At 39.8% G+C, this 19,452-nt stretch overlaps 1 protein-coding gene and 1 long non-coding RNA gene across 3 annotated transcripts in view; one reads left to right on the top strand and one right to left on the bottom strand.

Annotated features, from left to right (window-relative positions):
* Window positions 1–456: 456 nt before the first annotated feature.
* On the top strand, window positions 457–17,243 carry LOC122555810. Its single transcript, XR_006313369.1, has 3 exons — window positions 457–536; window positions 16,184–16,271; window positions 17,010–17,243. It is a non-coding gene; the product is annotated as an uncharacterized LOC122555810 (long non-coding RNA).
* The window catches only part of LOC122555809 (beta-galactoside alpha-2,6-sialyltransferase 1-like), an 87,063-nt gene continuing 75,036 nt past the window's right edge, over window positions 7,426–19,452 (bottom strand). For both annotated transcript variants that reach the window (XM_043701970.1, XM_043701971.1), the window contains 3 exons: window positions 18,469–18,570; window positions 12,791–12,965; window positions 7,426–8,338 (listed from right to left, as the gene is read on the bottom strand). In XM_043701970.1, the coding sequence (XP_043557905.1) occupies window positions 8,094–8,338; window positions 12,791–12,965; window positions 18,469–18,570 (522 nt within the window). In that variant the 3' untranslated portion in view covers window positions 7,426–8,093. The remainder of the gene's footprint in view (window positions 8,339–12,790; window positions 12,966–18,468; window positions 18,571–19,452) is intronic.

Below are 19,452 nucleotides of genomic sequence, written 5' to 3'. Positions count from 1 at the left end.
TGAGAGTGGTAAGGGCATGGAATACCCTACCTGTCAACGTCGTCAACTCAGCTACATTAGGGAGATTTAAACAATCCTTGAATAAGCACATGGATGATGATGGGATAGTGTAGGGGGACGAGTTGAGAATAGTTCACAGGTAAGCGCAACATTGAGGGCTGAAGGGCCTGTTCTGCGCTGTATTGTTCTATGTTCCAGACATTGACCATCTGCAACAAGAGAAAATCTAACCAAAGAGTAAACCAACATTTATACTGTATGAGAGTTGGCTGGGTAAGTGGACTCAGATTGGTAAAGGTATTGCCATGGACAATACACCCTTTAACACTAATTGACAATTAAGAGCCAAGCTTGTTTAAATTTGGGTTGTCTCTAATTAGTCAGGGTATTACCCTGAGAAATGGACCAATGAATGGCTGTCACTGTTGAGTTCAAACAAATGCAATGTGTGTACATGTTCTTCCTGTCCTGTCAGGGAACAGAACATTGTGCTGCTGTTCCATTCCAGAATCACATGTAAAGTTTGACAGTGTTTGGTGAGTTTTGCAAGGACATGGCCTGGTTGGGTATGGTTAGTATTTTACTTGTTACAGACAGATGAAGGGATATACTGTTTGAAAAGATCGACCAACTTTTGTGATATATGACCTATGTACCTAGCATCACAGCAGTACTGAAAATCAAACACCACATTAATCACTTGTGTATAGGCAGGAAATCTGTTTGGCAATATCTCATTAGTAGCGAACATCATTTGTGTTGCGACTCCCTAGTGGCAGCATGAAACAGCTAGCTTCAACCTTCAACTGTTACTCAAACATTGAAGTCACCTCACCCTTTCAAGAACAAATGAAGCCAGCCATTCACTGATTCATTTCTCAGGGTAATGTCTGACTAGTGACAGCCAGCCTGCCTGGCTAAAAACGTGTTCCCTACAATACTCGAGACTGCACTTATCATCCATTTTTAGTTGCGCTCTGCAGCTGCTTCAGAGTCAACCAAGCTTAGTGGGGATGGCATCATCTACCTTCTTTTGGGGTACCAGCCCACAAATCAGGAAATTGGATTCAGTTTTACAATCTGCCTCTGCAAACAGCTATCGGGGAGCACCAGGTTCAATGTTGCACAGTGGATTACAATGCTTTGCTGTGGATCTTACCAATGAAGCCTGCACTTCCAAACTGCTTTTCTTCAAACACTAAGCCTGTAGCTGAAGTAACAGCACAAAACTTTCATTATTAGTCATATGGTTCAATGCCAAAGTAACAATGTGCGTAATAGCTTCTGATGCAGCCTGAATGCTTAAGATGCCATTAGGAATGGATCTCTCCGGGAACAAATTCGTCCTTGAGCAATGGCCTGATTTAGCTGGCCCCAGTCACAAACTATGCTGTTTTTCAAGCTCCACTTGTGAAGTAAGTGACATATTTTCCCCTACTAGTTTTCAAGCTGTCAAAGATTGATTAAAATGTTATGTCAAGCTTGAAACTTCACAATTTGGATCAGTTACAAGGCTGCGGCTGATGGTTGCAACCAATCAAGAGGTGCATTGCCGAGAGACCAGGCTGTTGTCAGTTTGCAGAGTGTCAAGTATGTTGCAGTAGTGACTTCAGGATTTCAGACAGGTTCATGGCCGTGTCAATGGGAATATTTCATTAGCTAGTTGCTGGCTATGCTCTTTAAGGAGCATGTATTCCTACTAAGATCAGGGAAGTTCACTATGGTCAAAACAGGAAGCCAGCTGAACTGCTTTGGCCACAATATCCCAGTAATAGTCCTACAATTTTTTGGAGGTGGCTATCTACAATGTTTATGTAGAAGATAGTAACACAAAGTGAGTAGTAGTACACTACTGTTTAGCTTACCAGCAATGAGTGCTGAGTGTATCGATTGTGTTTTCCCATCAGTTTCTCTATGAGATTTACTTCCAAATGGAGCTAGATTCTGCTGTTGTGGAAGTGTTTTTGGTAGATCAATGTACTGTCAAGAATGATGCCAAAATATTTTGGCATTTATTCATTAGTGAATAATTGGCCGCAGGATTGAACATACAGTTCTTCTCTGACCTTTAGATTGTTCAGGTGGAAGAACTAAACAACGATCTTGGTTGTATTTAGTAAAATTTCAATTTTCTAAAATAGGCTTCCAAAGGCTATCAATCGTCAGTGTGCATTATCTTTTTGAAGACAGGAACCATCATCGTTAATTTCATAGAATCCCTCAGTGTGAAAGTAGGCCATTCAGCCCATCCAATCCACACCAACCTTCTGAACAGCAGCCGAATCTCCCTTTCCACCGTCGCCCCCTCCGTAACCTTGCAGTCCCCATAGCTATAACCCACCTAGCTTGCACATTCCCCATAGCCTACATAACGAGCTTGCACATCCCTGGAAACTACAGGGCAATTTAGCATGGCCAATCCACCTAACCTGCACATCATTGGTCTGTTGGGAGGAAACCGCAGCACCCGGAAAAAATGAGGAAGAATGTGCAAACTACACAGAGATAGTCACCCGAGGCTTAAATCAAACCCAGCTTCCTGGCACTGTGAGGGAGCAGCGCTAGCCACTGAGCCACCATGCCATCCTGACTTATCTTACATCTATGATAGTGTTGCACCCAGACATTCAACTGAAACTCTTCATTCACCTGTGTGAAAACCTTACAATTCATCAACACCATGATCAGCCATTGATAGCTCCATGTGCACCCTGGAGTTCAAATCAGCAGTACAACCTAATCAGCAATTGGTTCACACAGGTGTCAGGTCTTCCTGATGGCTCTTTAACGTGTGCACTAATGACCTCCCTCCCACAAAGTCTTTGCATATGCTCATCAGCTTGGAAGGAGACTTAGGACGTCCAAAAATCTCACTGAAACATGAAAAAAGAAATGCATTGATAAATAATCTAGTTGCTGTCTTACTGGTTTAACTTGAATTGAGGAGAAGAGCCTTTGATCAAAGCAAAGGTTTCGAGGGATATGGGTCAGAAGCTGGCAGGTGGGCCTAGTTTAGTTTGGGAACGTGGTCAGTGTAGGTTGGTTAGACAGAAGGATCTGTTTCCTTGCTGTATGGCTCTATGACAAGGGTAAGAAATAGAAGTTGATTTAAAAACCAGAAAATAAACTGACAACTCCCTACAGACTGTACAGAATTTGGGGAATGAATAGACAAGTAAATATTACACGTGTGGGTCCTCTTTAAGAAATCATAGATTTAACTGCCTTTAGAAGATAACTAACTCATGGAACTTTGGAAAATAACACGTGATTACGTCATGTGAAAATAAAAACATTTATGAACAAATATTGAGTCAATGGAAGGGGAGGAGAGTGCATAAGACTTTTTAAACATCTCTCAAGTGATATTATGAACTTTGTTTCTGACTTTGAAACAACTCCTGGGTTGAGATTTCATTGAACTCCCAATGTATTAGGATTTCTTGATTAAAACATGTCTTTTGCAGAGCCTTACCCCAATTCCTTCTTTGCAAAGTGCTTCTTTTCAGGTTAATGGTTGAATATCATAAGAACTCTGCATTTGTGTGGTCAAATAGTAGTTTGGAAGGTTTCATGAATATTGTAGACCATACGAAAAATCAATATCAACTAAAATATTTCATTAAATAACATTAATTAATTAATCACATCCAGTAATTTCTGAAATCTTTTTATTTAATAGCATCTGAAAAAATGTTTGCAGATGAAAAAATCTGGCTGATTATTTCACATTCAGTTTAGCTCCTCATTAAAACAACAGCTGTATATAGTCAAGCTACTCAACTAAAGATGAATTCGGTTTTTTAAAATAGTCCATAAACTAGTAATTTACTTTCTTTGACTACTATAAGCTTCACTACTAGCAAAATAAATCACAGTTTGAGATTCAAAGTCCCTACCAAAATGAATTGCTAACCCAATATCTGTCCAATAATTTTCAATGTTTCTTGAATGACAGGTAGCAACACAGGATGTAAATTGTTTAGAAATACTACTCAGGTTGCTCATCATACAGATCTGATCTTAAAATAACATTAATGAATATCTTTCACTGAGATTAAGTTACAGGTTGAAAACACAACAGGCCATAACAGACAAATAGATCTGATGGTTTACATTTCTTTGATTATTCCTAGATGTACAAATAGCAGATTGAAAATTAAATTTAAATTAACACAAAATCTTTTTGAGGCTATGTATTCATTTGCAACTACGAAATTTTGCTGTTTGAATCTCCAATATAATTCTTAGAACACAGATTACAGACTACACAAAAGCAAATTTTCATAACCTTTGATTTTTTAAAAGACTTTTGTGCTGTTGGCTGTGGAGATAGAGACTATAATAATGTAAAACATGTGACAAATGACAGTACGTAAAATGCTCAGTGGTCAAATTCTCATTGTTTTTGGCAAACATTCAGTCATTGCAAATTGAATAGAAGTTGATTTTTTCTTTCAAAAAGTCTTTTCTTTAGCTCAGGTGAAAGCTTAAATGGGTAATGGTAGATTTTTTTTGAATTCCATCAAATTTCTCTCCAATGAATCCAAAAAGTCCATATGCTAAGAATATGAAACTCACCACAAGGAGCAATTGAGACATACTGTAGATGCATTTAAGAGGAGGTTGGGCAAAGACAAGAAAGGGAAGTGACAAGGAGGTTATGTTTATTGGGTTAGATGAAGAGGAATGGGAGGAGGTTCATGTACAGTATAAAAAAACTTCTCAGCTGTTTCACGCAAAACTTTCAATTTGTTTCTTTAAAGTGCAACTGGATATTTATGAATACCTTTAAAGTGGACCTGCAGATTTAATGGCCTATTTGTATGCTGTACATTCTTCACAGTTCACATTTCAAGTTTGAGATTAAATATGTACAAGGTCTTTCATACATTATAACATGGATACATATAATTCATTACAACAATAGAATCACTTTCACACCCATTTAATGGTATATCCAGAAATACCTATCCCAAAATCTATCCCACATCATTTCAAACAATTTTTGAAATAATGTTTTAGTCCCACAGACAATATGCACACAACATACACAAATTCATGTAGGTTTATGGACAATTATAATTAAAATATACTGTGGATTCTGGAAATCTGAAAAGGAAACAATGTGCTGGAGAAACTCAGTAGGACCTGTGGAGGAAGCGACAGAATTAATGTTTCAAGTCCAATATGATTCCTCTTCTCAACTTCTCCTGAAGAAGTCATATTGAACTTAACATTAACCCTGTTTTCTCTTGCTCATCTGAAGAGTTGAGTCACACTCAATGTTAACTCTGTTTCTATGTCTCCACAGATAATGCCAGAGATACTCAGCAGGCCTGGCACTTTCTTTTTGTAGCTTTTTGGACTAATTCTTCTAGATAGCACGAGGTTTTGTGAGCTCTATGGAAGGTGGTTGGTTTTCTATGTTGTTCCATTGGTGCACTGTACTTCTATTTAGCATTTCATCACACACGGTGAGCTGAGAAAATCTTTGTCCTCCTACCCGGAACTACACCTCTGGAGAAACTGTTTTCAGGTACATCAAACAAAAATAGGACTAAAAATGAGGGGAAGAAATTTTAAATGAACATCAAGAGATATGACTGTTCGGGCTTATGCACTGGAGTCAGATTGCAAGCTGACAGTTAATCACATTTCCATACAACCTTTATTCCACAACTTGGGAGTATGCGAAAGCTTTTAAATATTTCTATAATACTTAAATTCAGTATGGATACACAATTCCTGTAGATTTTTTTTCTTCTGTGCTTTCAGAATAATTTATGAAAAAGAAAAATTGTACTTCTGAAAAATGAGACAAGCTGTCAAAGTTACATATCTTGCACTAGTCTGGACGAATGTAAGAATGCCAAATTCTAAAGGCAGAGTAAACATAACTGCTTGAGAAGAAGATGTGTTGCTGGAAAAGCACAGGTAAGGCAGCATCCGAGGAGCAAGCGAATTGACTGTTCGGGCATAAGCCCTTCATGAAGAATGATGCCTGAAATATCAATTCTCCTGTTCCTTGGATGCTGCCTGACCTGCTGTGCTTTTCCAGCACCACACTCTCGACTCTGATCTCCAGCATTTGCAGTCATCACTTTCTCCTGCATGAGAAGAGGGTATGTATTGGTTGGCAAATTAATTCTGATGGGCTGAGGTGTTGCTATAGTAAATACATTAGGGAACTACAGTCATCCATTCTTTTCTTTAAATCTAAAACGGGGCAATTGGTGAATGGGTTCCTTTTCTCCTGCTAAAGATGGGTCATTATGTACGAATATACGTGTGCTTGCTAGCTAGGAGCTACGTGATCAGTTACAATGTGACTCGTGCTGAACAATCAAAAGTGTGCCAAGAATTATATTATTAACTCATTTAAGATTGAGTTGAGCTTGCAAGAGCTGAACAATTGCAAGATCACAGTTAGCATTAGGCCAAAAAAGATATTCCACCAATCACATTGAGTACAGTAGTCTCCCCTGTAACCGTGGGAGATACATTCAAAGACTGGCCATGCTAAATTGCCCATAGTGTTAGGTGAAGGGGTAAATGTAGGGGAATGGGTCTGGGTGGGTTGCGCTTCGGTGGGTTGGTGTGGAGTTGTTGGGCCGAAGGGCCTGTTTCCACACTGTAAGTAATCTAATCTAATCTAGAAGCCTAAAACCCTGGATAGGAGCAAACCCATTCATTTAAATGGGAAACCTACCTTCACGGTGGCCTCTTGGTCCCTGGTTCTGGAAGGTTACCAATAATACGTTTGGACTGCAGTAAACTATGGGTAACTGAAACCGTGTAAAATGATTCCACAGAAACAGGGGTCACCCTGTAACGTGGTAACTAAGTTACAGAGGAACCTTGATTATCTGAACGAGATGGGCGGGCACTATTTCGTTTCGATAACTGATTATTCAGATAATCAATTTTACTTTAAACAGCATGCTGATTTAACACTGCGCTTACCGGAGAATTTGTTTAAATCTATAATTTTAACAAAGTAAGCACAACAGGACACAGATTTCACATGATGAGCAAAATAAGCAATGATAACACGAGGAAACTTTTTAAAAATGCAGCAGTCATTAGCATTTGGCAAGGAGTGGTGAAGACAGCCGTAAACAAGGTCCCGAACAGCTTCTACGATTGCAAGAGCATTTGTCCGTTTCTGGGAACTGTCTCGCAAAAGAACTATAGAAGCACCGTTTCGCACATGCGCTTACGTTCTCAGCCAGTTTTTCTATGAATGGCCCAGTAAAGTGACGGGAATACTGTAAAACAGTTACTGTTGCAAAGGGCTGTGTACCAACCCTTACCTAAAATATATCCAGTCGCTGATGCTTGAGCTGCTTGTGTTTCTTTGTTTTTGCCAGTGTTTTCACATGTTCTTCAGTACAGGTAAATCGAATACACTTACCTCTTTGATGTAATATTTTTGGGGGACCTTGAAATCTTCTTCGGATAATCCAAAATTTGGATAATCAATATTCGGAGAATCGAGGTTCCTCTGTACAGGGCAGTTGCAATGCCAGTACATAGACCATACAGCTCAGTGACTTGCCTTTTAGCACTTGGGAGAGTACTGACTATACTTAACTAGTCAATGCTTGCACAACACAGAACATAATGTATAACAGCAGAAGTGATTCCACAATTACTCAAATACAAAGGCCATTTGATAGTCCACACACATTACAGTATCAGCATTATTGGTATTCTGTTAACTTCAGGACTTGGCCTCAACAAATCCACACTGGCTTTCCTTAATGAGCTGGCAATTTCCAAAGTCATTTTTTATTTTGTCCAGAATTATTATTTCTAGAGGCTTTCCCAAGGCAAACTGGACTGAGGTTGCTGGGCATGGTACACTCTTTACGGACAATGGTGCAACATTTACACTTTTCTGCCATGTATTCCAGTGGTTCCAAACACTGAAGACTGGAAAATGATGGTAAGTGCTTAGATTCAATAAAGATTTACTGCAAATTAAAGATGAGAGACAAAAAGAAAAATCAAAATGATAATAATTAGTAAACTGTTATGGAGGTTCACAGGATGATAAATCAAGCAGTGACAGCTTGTATTTTTTCTGCCTAAGGACACTTGAAGGTTCGGAATCCAGGTAACGTAACTTTGCCTTGCATATAGATCTCCTCATCCGACCCTTGATTTATACGTTTCACCAAGTTCTTCTCAAACATTAGGGGGTGGTAGGCACCCATTGTACAGGCTTGGTCCTGAAACTTTTCATAGTAATGACAGAGATCTGTTTGTCGTCTTGAGGGTATAAATTCATAAACATCCGTTTGATTGCAAATGGTCATCATTAACAGAATACCTGTGAGTGAGGGGGAAAAAAAGACATTATCTAATGGTGAGTGGGTAAGAGGAAGAAAGCAACAGATGAGGATATGTTCCAAGGAAAATTAGGGTACATTATAGAGCATATAACTATGGAGAAGTTCTACCTTCTCTCATGTTGTGTGGATGCAGGTTTTAAATCTGACTTCTTTCTCACAGGTGGAATGTCTTACTTAATGAGTGTCCTAATAGAATCCCCTGACTACCCTATCACACCAAAGGAAATCTTGCTAGGTTTTTTTTGATACTTAACCACTTTAAGGCAACGTGGTAGCTCTGTGGTTAGCATTGCTGCCTCACAGCATCAGGGAACCACCCCTGGGTGGCTGTCTGTGTAGAGTTTGCACAATATTCCAATTTCAGTCCTCCCACAGTCTAAAGATATGTAGGTTAGATTGATTGGCCATGCTGAATTGCCCCTAGTATCCAGAGATGAGCAGGCTAGGGGGATTAGCCATTGGGAATGCAGGATCACAGGGATGGGGTGTGTCTGGATGGGATGCTGTTTGGAGGGTTAGTGTGTACTCCATGGGCTGCTTCCACACTGTAAGGATTCTGTGAAATTCTATTTTTCTAATCGAGCCATTCAGAGATATTATTACACAGCTCGGGAACATAGGGGTCTTGAACCCCAGCCCCTCGGTCCAGGGATAGACTCACTATCTCTGCACCACAAGGGGCCAATGGATCAGTATTTTCAATAAAATACACTGATGCATGTCTTCACTGACTGGGCAGTAATCTGATGGAGTCCTTTGATTTTGTGGACAGAATTTTCTTTGTTTTTGGGCCATCCAAAATCACGATAAAACAACATCCAATAACATACTTGCAACAGAACACAAGCAACAATTGATCACATTGCCAAAAACAATCTCCTCGCTGTCGTGTTTGACGCAGCAGAGAGGATGACCTTTGTGTAGTGAGTGATGATTGCACAGAATTGCCTGCATTCTGCTGTAAATGACAGAGCAACTCTTACCTCAGCATTACCTAGATGGTTCACTAATACAGTATACACAGGAAACTGAAACATGCAGCAGGCTACATTATTTAAATATTCACTGTGACTCAAGCATGAAAATAAATAATCTACAAAACGCTTCAGTATTTGCCACTGAAAAGTGACAAGTCCTTCTTCCCTCAGCTGACTGCATCGATTGCTACGATTCTTTGATACTCAATAATAAAATGTGCAAATAACCACATGAATCTTCTGTGCTGGCAACAACTTATTTCAGAGACATGATACTCTGTGAGCCACTGGGGAAACCATTCACAAGGCACCTGGAGCAATGTGTTTCATTGGCAAAATAATCAGCAAAAAAAGTTTTAAATTCAGTCAACTTTTCATTCATGTTTGCTAACTGGAAGAAATAAATACTGATCACCCCAAAAGGTGTGTAGGTTACTGAAATCAAAAGGCCAACAAGCCACCATTTTCATACAAAACTTAGCCTTTGGAATCAATTTGACTTCAAGGTTGAACTTGGAAGATGTGACTCCCCACTGCGGCATGGGTGGTGGAAGGTAAGAAACCTTCCAACAATAAACCACAGCAATAATATACAATAGTGATGACCTTACCTAGTTGACAGTGGGACTTCCACTCCTCAGGGACAAAAAGTCCTGGCCTCGAGAGTGACCAATCAGAATGACTACGGACTGAGCAGGTCACTGAATGTGGTAATGGCCACTGGTAGGACTACAGGTGAGTCCCTGGAAGATCATAGATACTGGATTTAAAGGTAATCCACTGTTTCCGGACAGTGTTCCACAGAGAGTGCATCAGCAAATTCTAGAGGAAGTCGGGAAGCACAAAGGTGGGGGGGGGGGCGTGGGTATGGTGTATCTCCAATGGATCAGCCCCGCCCCATCTCTAAAGGATGGGCCCTCCCTTCCTTTGTGCTTTTTACTGAGTAGGAAAAAAATAGCAGACTGGCCACTTGCATTCCATCTTCCCCCATCCAAAGTAGTAGGGCGGCTGAGGTGGAAAAAGGCCCTGAAGTGGCCTTTTTTATAATATCTGTTCTTTCACAAGATCTCGGTGTTGCTGACTATGCCAGCATTCATTCCCCATCTCTATTGGCCCTTGAGAAGATGGTAGCAAGCTACCTTCTTGAATTGTTGCAGTCTATGTGGTGTAGATAGATGCAGACAGGCACACTGTGACGTTGATGTGTTACGTTCCTCAACAGGCGTAAAGGTAAGTGGACTGGTTGATGCCTTACTCTCCCACTCAGTGCAATATTGGAGTCAGCTGGTTAAGAGGACAATGAGCTACTATCTCTGATGCCTCTGCCTTAAATTATTTACAAGGCTGGCATACATCAGGACCTGGAGACTTGTTAACCTACAGCTTCATCAGTTTACTTAGTACCACTTCCTTTGTGACATAATTTCACTAAGCTAGTTTGGAGAAGTTTTGTAGCTCAGGTTGAGGTTTGGGATGTTGGTTTGCTTGCTGAGCTGGAAGGTTCGTTTTCGGATGTTTTGTCACCATAATAGATAACATCATCAGGAGCCTCCAGTTGAAACACTGGTGTTAATGACCCACTTTCTATTTATGTGTTTAGGTTTCCTTGGGTTGGTGATGTCATTTCCTGTGGTGATGTCAGTTCCTGAGGTGATTCATTTCTTGTTCTTTTTCTCAAAGAGTGGTAAATATTTGTTGATAGAGTTCCAGTTGGAATGCCAGGGTTCTAGGACTTCTCATGCATGTCTCTGTTCAGCTTGTCCTAGGGTGGATGTATTGTCCCAGTCGAAGTGGTATCCTTCCTCATCTGTATGTAAGGATACTAGTGAGAGTGGGTCTTGCCTTTTTGTGGCTCGGTGGTGTTCATGTATCCTGGTGGCTAGTTTTCTAGCTACCAGAATACATGAAGATCAACGAGCCACAAACATTAGCCACCAGGATAGCCCAATTCTCTCAGTGACGCTGACTGCCCATCACATCATGCCTGATCCCCTCAGTGACACTGACTGCCCATCACAAGGTCCTCATCATGCCTGATCCCCTCAGTGATACTGACTGCCCATCACAGAGTCCTCATCATGCCCGATCCTCTCAGTGACGCTAACTGCACATCACAGGGTCCTCAACATGCCCGATCCCCTCAGTGATACTAACTGCCCATCACAGGGTCCTCATCACGCCCGATCCCCTCAGTGATACTAACTGCCCATCACAAGGTCCTCATCATGCCTGATCCCCTCAGTGATACTGACTGCCCATCACAGAGTCCTCAACATGCCCAATCTCTCAGTGACGCTAACTGCACATCACAGGGTCCTCATCATGCCTGATCCCCTCAGGATACTGACTGCCCATCACAGAGTCCTCATCACGCCCAATCCCCTCAGTGATACTAACTGCACATCACAGTGTGCTCATCATGCCCGATCCCCTCAGTGATACTGACTGCCCATCACAGGGTCCTCATCATGCCCAATCCTCAATGATGCTGACTGCCTATCACAGCATCCGCATCATGCCTGACCCTCTCAGTGATACTGACTGCCCATCACAGGGTCCTCATCATGCCCGATCGTCTCAGTGATACTGACTGCCCATCACAGAGTCCTCATCATGCCCGATCCCCTCAGTGAGGCTGACTGCCCATCACAAGGTCCTCATCATGCCCAGCCCCCTCAGTGAGGCTGACTGCCCATCACAGGGTCCTCATCATGCCTGATCCTCTCACTGATACTGACTGCCCATCACAGGGTCCTCATCATGCCTGATCCTCTGTGATACTGACTGCCCATCATAGGGTCCTCATCATGCCCGATCCTCTCAGTGATACTGACTGCCCATCACAGGGTCCTCACCTCATCTTTGTTCTCTCTTTGCATGTCTTTCTCACGTGTGCATGTCGAAGTCATGGTTATTTATGACCAATCCATCAAAATCTCACAACTCTTCACCGTTCTGTTACCTCATATGTGTTGCTATTTAATTGGGAATTGCCATATTAAAATGCTGTTGTTATTGTTGAGACTGTCAGTTTGCAATATTTATAGCTCCTTTCACAATGAAACCTGACAGAGTATTAACACAGAAGTAAAGACCACCAAACTAAGTCACATGACATGTTATATTGCTACCTGTACACATATTAAAAGTATATATACTGAGGAACCTCGATTATCTGGCATTCAATTATCCAAATATTGGATTATCCAGCAAGATCCAGATGCTCGGCTAAACTATGTTATTCGGCATTCGATTATCCGGAATTCAATTAACTGAATGGAATACACCCCGCCTGTGTCCTTCGGATAATCGAGTTTCCTCTGTATATGTAATGTACAGTGGAAAATAAAAATTATATCATTTCATACAATAGCAGAGCACAGAACAAGGGAAGCTCTCTTAATGAATACAATTGCATTAGTGAAGCACCAATGCTGCATACTGTTCACTCACCCATCATCCCAGAGGAGGGAGGGTTGCGCTGAATATCTTCAGCTGTGTTCTCTTGCATGATGTTCCAAAGCTGCCATTCCATCTTGGGGTTTATAATATAGAAGGGCTGGTCTGGATTCATTTGACGATATTTTTTGTAATTCTCAAAGAAGTTATAGTCTGGATGTCTAAACCACTGAGGGAAGAAAAGTAAATACAGAAATGCTGAAAACCATGATGCAGGCTGGGATTTGTTAATTTCACCTTGCCTTAAAAAAATTGCTAGAATATTTAAAAATGCTTGTTGCCATTCTGAGTAAAGTCATTGAAATCCTGCCTGATATGAGCGTTCTCAGATAATGAAGTCAGTCAGGTGGACTTCATGAAATATGAGTTCCCTGATTGGGGCTGTTAATCTGGTCCAATCAGGGAGCCCTGGCTGACAGATAAACATGGGAGTATCAGGGGTTCCCATTATAAAGCCAAATTAAGTAAGCCACTACTTAAACTTCACTGAAACAGAAATATGATTGACACTTTAAGCAGCCCAATAACACAAACATTTTGTAACAATGCGATGGATGAATAACTTGCAAGTTGTTAGTATTTTCATTATAAATCAGTACTTTCTAATCCTGCATTGCATAGTAAAAATGGTGCATGCATGAATATTCATCTGTGAGAGATCTTAATGCTAACATTAATAATAAAGGCGTGAATCAGGTGCCAGTAACAATCCACCTTCAGCTGAACAGAGGAGACGTATAATTCCACTCCGTCTCTGTACTGCAGACTCAAAACTTGAAGAATGATACACAGGTCCATAATGCAGAAATATGCTGATAAACAATGTAGGTAAAACCCAATTCTACTTGTAACCATACCTAATATCGCGAAGAAGGTGATGAGAAAAATAACCCATATTGGAATTTAAATTTACAGAAGAGTCTCAACAATAGTTTTACTCAGGCATACCCATCATAAAGAGGTAGTTAAAACATACAAATTAGGAGCAAGAGTCTGCTCTGTCATTTAATCAGATTATAGCTGCTTAATCCACATTCCTACCTACCTCAGTAATTTTACCAACTTGATGAGCAAGAATCCATTCATTGTAGTCGTAAAAAAAATTCAAAGTATCTGCTTCACTGTATTTTCAAAAAGAGTTCCAAAAATCCACAATCCTCCATGAGAAAAAATGTCTCCTCATCTTCCTTCTGAAATGCCTGTCCCTTATGTTTAAACAGTGACCCCGAGTTCTACATTCTCCCATAAGAGGAAAGATCCTTTCCACCTCCACCTATTGAAGACTCCTCAGAATCTTGAATGTTTGAATCAAGTCACTTCTCACTCTTCTAAACTCCGGGGCTAGCCTCTCCAACCTTCCCATTCTCTTTTATTCATTCAATGAGCATCACTGGCTGGACCCACATTTATTGCCTATCTTTATTAGCCCTTGAGAAGGTGACGGTGAGCTACTTTCATGAATCACCGCAGTCCACTTGCTTGATTGGGCATCAATTCTCATAGGGATGGAGTTTGACCCAGTGACTCTGAAGGAACAGCAATATATTTCCAAGTCGGGATGGTGAATGGTTTGAAGAAGAATTTGCAGGTGGTATTGCCCTTGTACTTCTGTATTTTCCATTGGTTCTCAAGAGAAAAGCTTGCGAGTTACAATTCATAAGCCACAAAACTGCTCAGGAGAATGGTTTTTATTGAATACAACTTTCAGGTGTTGAGGACACCTGGATTCTAACAGTTGGCTATCTTATACTTAAGACAGCAACTGGGGCTTGAGAATCATGGACTGTAGGAACTGCTGTATTAATGACTTGGCCAAATCTCTGACTTCATTACTTCCATTGAATTTCTGACAAACATACCACAAAATGCCCATTTAAATGTTTTTGTTTCATCAGGTTGCCAAGCAATATCATTCCTGTTAGCTGTGGTTTCTCATGAAAGAATGTTTTTTCCCAATTGTTCCTTTGCTTTGAATCTTTGATCAACCACATCAGTGTTCGAGCTATTAGGCTGGAAATGTTTTTTCTTTGATCATATTACTGAAAGGTTCCTACTACCAATTAATCCAGAGATGAATTGCACAAGTTACCACCGATCTTTTGTTCTGAACATGTTTGATTTCATTTTATGCAGAAAATTGGAAGGGTATCTTTTCTTTGCTTCTGTTGTTGTGCAAATAATATTATTTCCTCAGATCTTTGTGAAAATCTTTTGTTTATGATGATAACACAATGGGCTAAATGACATTTACAGTGCTCTGATTCTATGATTCAGTAGCTGTGATTGTCACTACCTTATTGTGTACATTTTTGTCATTCATAACAGATCACATCTAATTTCCACACTTACTTGTTTTGGGCATTGAGGCTGGTCCATGCAGACACAATAGCCTTTTAAGGATTGAACATTCCTCTTTTCTAACTATTATGGTGGAATGTTTTATTTGAGATCCAGTAACATGAAGTAGTTTTATAATGTGATGAGCCAGCTCATAATTAATGAATTTACTGCAAGGGAAATATTAATGCCTGCATTGTTCTGTAATGATGCCTTTATATTGGAAGAAAACAATAAATTCATTTCACCTTTCATTCAAACGCAAGTTTGACAATAATATGCATGTTTAAATTTTGACTTCTATTCCTTCAAAATTAAATAGCAATACAATACTAATACTAACAGGAGTTGCTACTGCCCATAAGAATTCAAGTTGTTTCTGAGTTTCACCATAACTTAGCAGAACTAAAAGTTATGTTGCCACAGTACTCATTTGGAATATGTTACAAAGTATAAAGACTGGCTCAGAGTCCTTGTCAGATTCCTTCACCACTCGATGGCTTTGTTCAACACCTTTACAGCTGTTGTTGATAGTGGGAGAGGAATTAGGGTATACTATGCACTTACCATAAGAGGCAAGTGCTTATGCCTTACCCTGTTTTTTTAAGTTTCAACATGGAAAATAACATTTGAATTATCTTCACTACAGTAAGTTAGCATCAAGACATGGTAGGGCAAGGCAGGATGTACCTACCCTGTTCTGTGAATGTTCGGATATTACCAATCATAAAACACGACCAAATTGTAGGTACAAATGGATGTTAGTTATTGTGATCTGTAATTTGTAAAGCCTCCTTAATGGGGAATGATGGCTTCAGAAATCTCTCTTAATTAGTCAGCAGACTTGTCACAGAAGCATGGGCTTCAAACAGAACACACTGTTCGATACTTTTAAAACTTGGAAAACAATACAGTTGCATTTAATAGAAACACATATACATTTTTAAATATCTACTTTCTAATAACATAGCAGCTCAGAGGACAAAAGATGACCATCAAATAGAATATTCTGGAATAATGTTGAATTATATATTAAGTTCCCTTTTACAGGTATGGAAGCAAGCTGATCCGTATATTATCATGGTTTCAGAACTGCTCAAGAAAGCAACTGAAAAACACTGAATGAAGAATATGAGAGGTATTTGTTAGATTGTTTGTTTGATTTTTATTGGTGTAGAGTCATAGAGTAATAAAGGATGGAAAGAGGCCCTTCACCCCATTGTGACTGGGCCAGTCACCATGCGCCTTTTGAATCCCATTTCCTACTACTTGGCCCATATCCTTGAATCCCATGACATTCCAAGTGTATATATAAATGCTTTTTAAATGTTGTAATGGTTCTAGCCCACAACACCCTTTTAGGCAGTGGGTTCCAGATACCCTGTACTGTTTGGGTGAAAAAAAACTGTATCCGTGCATATTGACATACGATTGTAATAGTCTCAACGCTGAGTCCACACTCATTGGAGATGAGAATGAGCAGTGGCTTCACTGAAACATAAGATTCTGAGACAGCTAGGCAAGATGGCTACTGAAAGAATGTTTCCCCTGGAAATAGAGGGTATAGTTTTAAAAATGATGAGCCCCCATTTAAGATGGAGATGAGAAGGATTTTCTTCTGAGTGGTGTTAATCATTGAATTTTCTACCCAAGAGACCAGTAGGGAGATTGAGTCATGAGAAATATTCAAGATTCAGTGTGAAAGATTTTTTGATCTATGAGGAAGTCGAGGGTTATTGGCCCAGGAGGGAGTGAGAACGAAGGAGAGTGGAGTTACAACCACAGTTTTGATCATACTGTCATACTGAATGAGCATGGAGGCTAAAGGGATAATGTGAACCACTCCTATTCCTATTTCTTATGCTCTCATTTCAAGCACAGTTCCAATGCAAAATTAAATGAGGAACACAAAGCACATCTGCTCATGAATAGAACTCTTTCACTGTTCAGGCCTTCGAGGCATACACAAGGAGTGATATTGCTGATCCACAAGCAAGATCCAAGATATGATTGTATCCTGGATTTGTGGCAGAGTTCAACCCAGCCCTCGATGAGGTGACAGATGAACAGAATGAATCAGGATGAATCTAGATCTGAGTTAGCAGAAATCCATGAAGCCAATTTATTACAATATTCCATTGACAAGAATTGAGTCAAAAGAAATCCTTACTAAGACAGAAATGGACAATTTCTCTGACCACAATACTTTAGAGGGGAACCCTTCAAGGTTGTTAAAATGTACTAGTGATGTCTTTGAACTATTAGAAGTAACTTGATACAAACACTGACTATAATAAGATGTTACCTTATTTAAAATCCACAATCCTTAAATCTCATCTTTTTCCATCAAATTGAAAATAAGTTTAGGACCAAGTTTCTTCCAAAAGATCCAGTGTGGGGCCTGCAGTCGCAAAATATCCTTTCGGAAGGTTCTGGATGTGTTTCTTGCCTATTGCTGGTCTATTATTAATATAACTGCGGGCACTTAGGTATTTCTGCCTGCTGATTAACAGCAACAGTCGGTCACATGGACTGAATATCATGCTAGACAAGAGCAGACCTCGGTCACCAGCTCCTCCTCATCTCACATCTTTGGGCTAGACCTGAGACGCCAACATATCATTCAGTCCGTGGAGAATTGTGGTGTAAATTCTACCACCATGTTTGTTGAGGTACCTCAGCACATGGAATGTCACTCCTGACCACTTCAATAATAATTACTGCAAGTCTGCACACACGCCAGTTGGAAGGGCCCTGGAAATCCCAGAGCAATGTTGCGAGGGAAAGGACCTGACAACATTAGTTTATGCTACCATTTCCTATTCACTGCACATGGAACTGGCTTCGAGTTCACCAAATAGGAAGATATGAGAGTATTGTGAAAAAGGACATTATACCTTTTACTTCTAAAGTTAATTTGCACTAGAAACGCAATTTTTCCTCTTTTCATTTCTAAATCATTCTAGCGTATAGTTGACGAGGCAGTGACAGCCCTCGAAAGTCTTGCTTGTACAGCCAGTCTCAATGACTATACCCAGACTGAGAGTGCAATCAGGCTCTGTCTGCCTCTGGACATCATTGCTGGCAAGCTTAATGCTGTCTGTACTGAACATCCAAATTGCTGCCAGCAAGAATCACAACATCAAGGATTTTGGCTGATTTTAAATTTAATACATCGTCCTGTAATTTTTGTCAGGATATGTCTTATCCCATTCCAAATCAACATTTAGGTCTTGGCTACGTACATTACCTTGTAAGCAGAGTATGCAAGTCAAATGTTTTGAAATTCCTCCCAAAGGTAAAAATATACCAATGCAGGTTAAACAAAATCATACCTCAGTAAGATTAGCTGAATATGGCGATGGATCCCACACTAATAAGGTGCCTGTTCTGTATAAAGTATTATCATGAAACTTGAGCTCTTGCCTGGAGAGGACCTGAGAGGAAAGGTTCTTGTTTAGCATGTGTCAAATGTATCGATAAAATCTTTCTCTATCAATGAGGGAGGAGCAGAATAGATTGTTATATATTCAATAAACACACTGAGCTTATCACTTTTAATACAGCAGACAAACTCCACACTGCTTGACAAAAGAAATCTTTAAATAATCATCACCACATTAAAACATTTATCATTTTTCTTTGGGAAGTTTGTGAAGAGAGTCCTATATCTCCACCATAAAGAAATAACGCATTTTTGAAATAAGGACTTATCAGAATACACAGTGCAACTAAACCTTATTCTTTATTGCAATAAAATGGAAATTAAAGCTGTATAATGGGGCACCACAGCTATCAAAGCAATTTTAAATCTACAAATTTACACAACAGAAGATTATTATAAAACAATTCAAATCCATCAATTTATATTGTTGTAGCAGAAAGTTATTGTATATGTTATTGCTGCTAGCTGTCTGCCTGTGTAAGTTATTGTATATGTCATTGTTGTCTGCCATGTGTATGTTATTGTGTATGTTACTGCTGCTAGCATCTGCCATGTGTAAGTTATTGTATATGTTATTGCTGTCTGCCATGTGTATGTTATTGTTTAATTTAGTGCTGCTAGCTGTCTGCCATGTATAAGTTATTTTATATGTTAGTGCTGTCTGACATGTGTTATTGTATAATTTAGTGCTGCTGCCTGTCTGCCATGTGTAAGTTATTGTGTATGTTATTGCTGTCTGCCATGTGTACGTTATTGTTTAATTTAGTGCTGCTAGCTGTCTGCCATGTATAAGTTATTTTATATGTTAGTGCTGTCTGACATATGTTATTGTATAAGTTAGTGCTGCTAGCTGTCTGCCATGTGTAAGTTATTG

The sequence above is a fragment of the Chiloscyllium plagiosum genome, chromosome 13, assembly GCF_004010195.1.
Source record: "Chiloscyllium plagiosum isolate BGI_BamShark_2017 chromosome 13, ASM401019v2, whole genome shotgun sequence".
In the NCBI taxonomy this organism is placed as follows: Eukaryota; Metazoa; Chordata; class Chondrichthyes; order Orectolobiformes; family Hemiscylliidae; genus Chiloscyllium; species Chiloscyllium plagiosum.
Note: the sequence above shows the minus strand (reverse complement) of the source record. Positions and strands in the feature narration are given on the sequence as shown.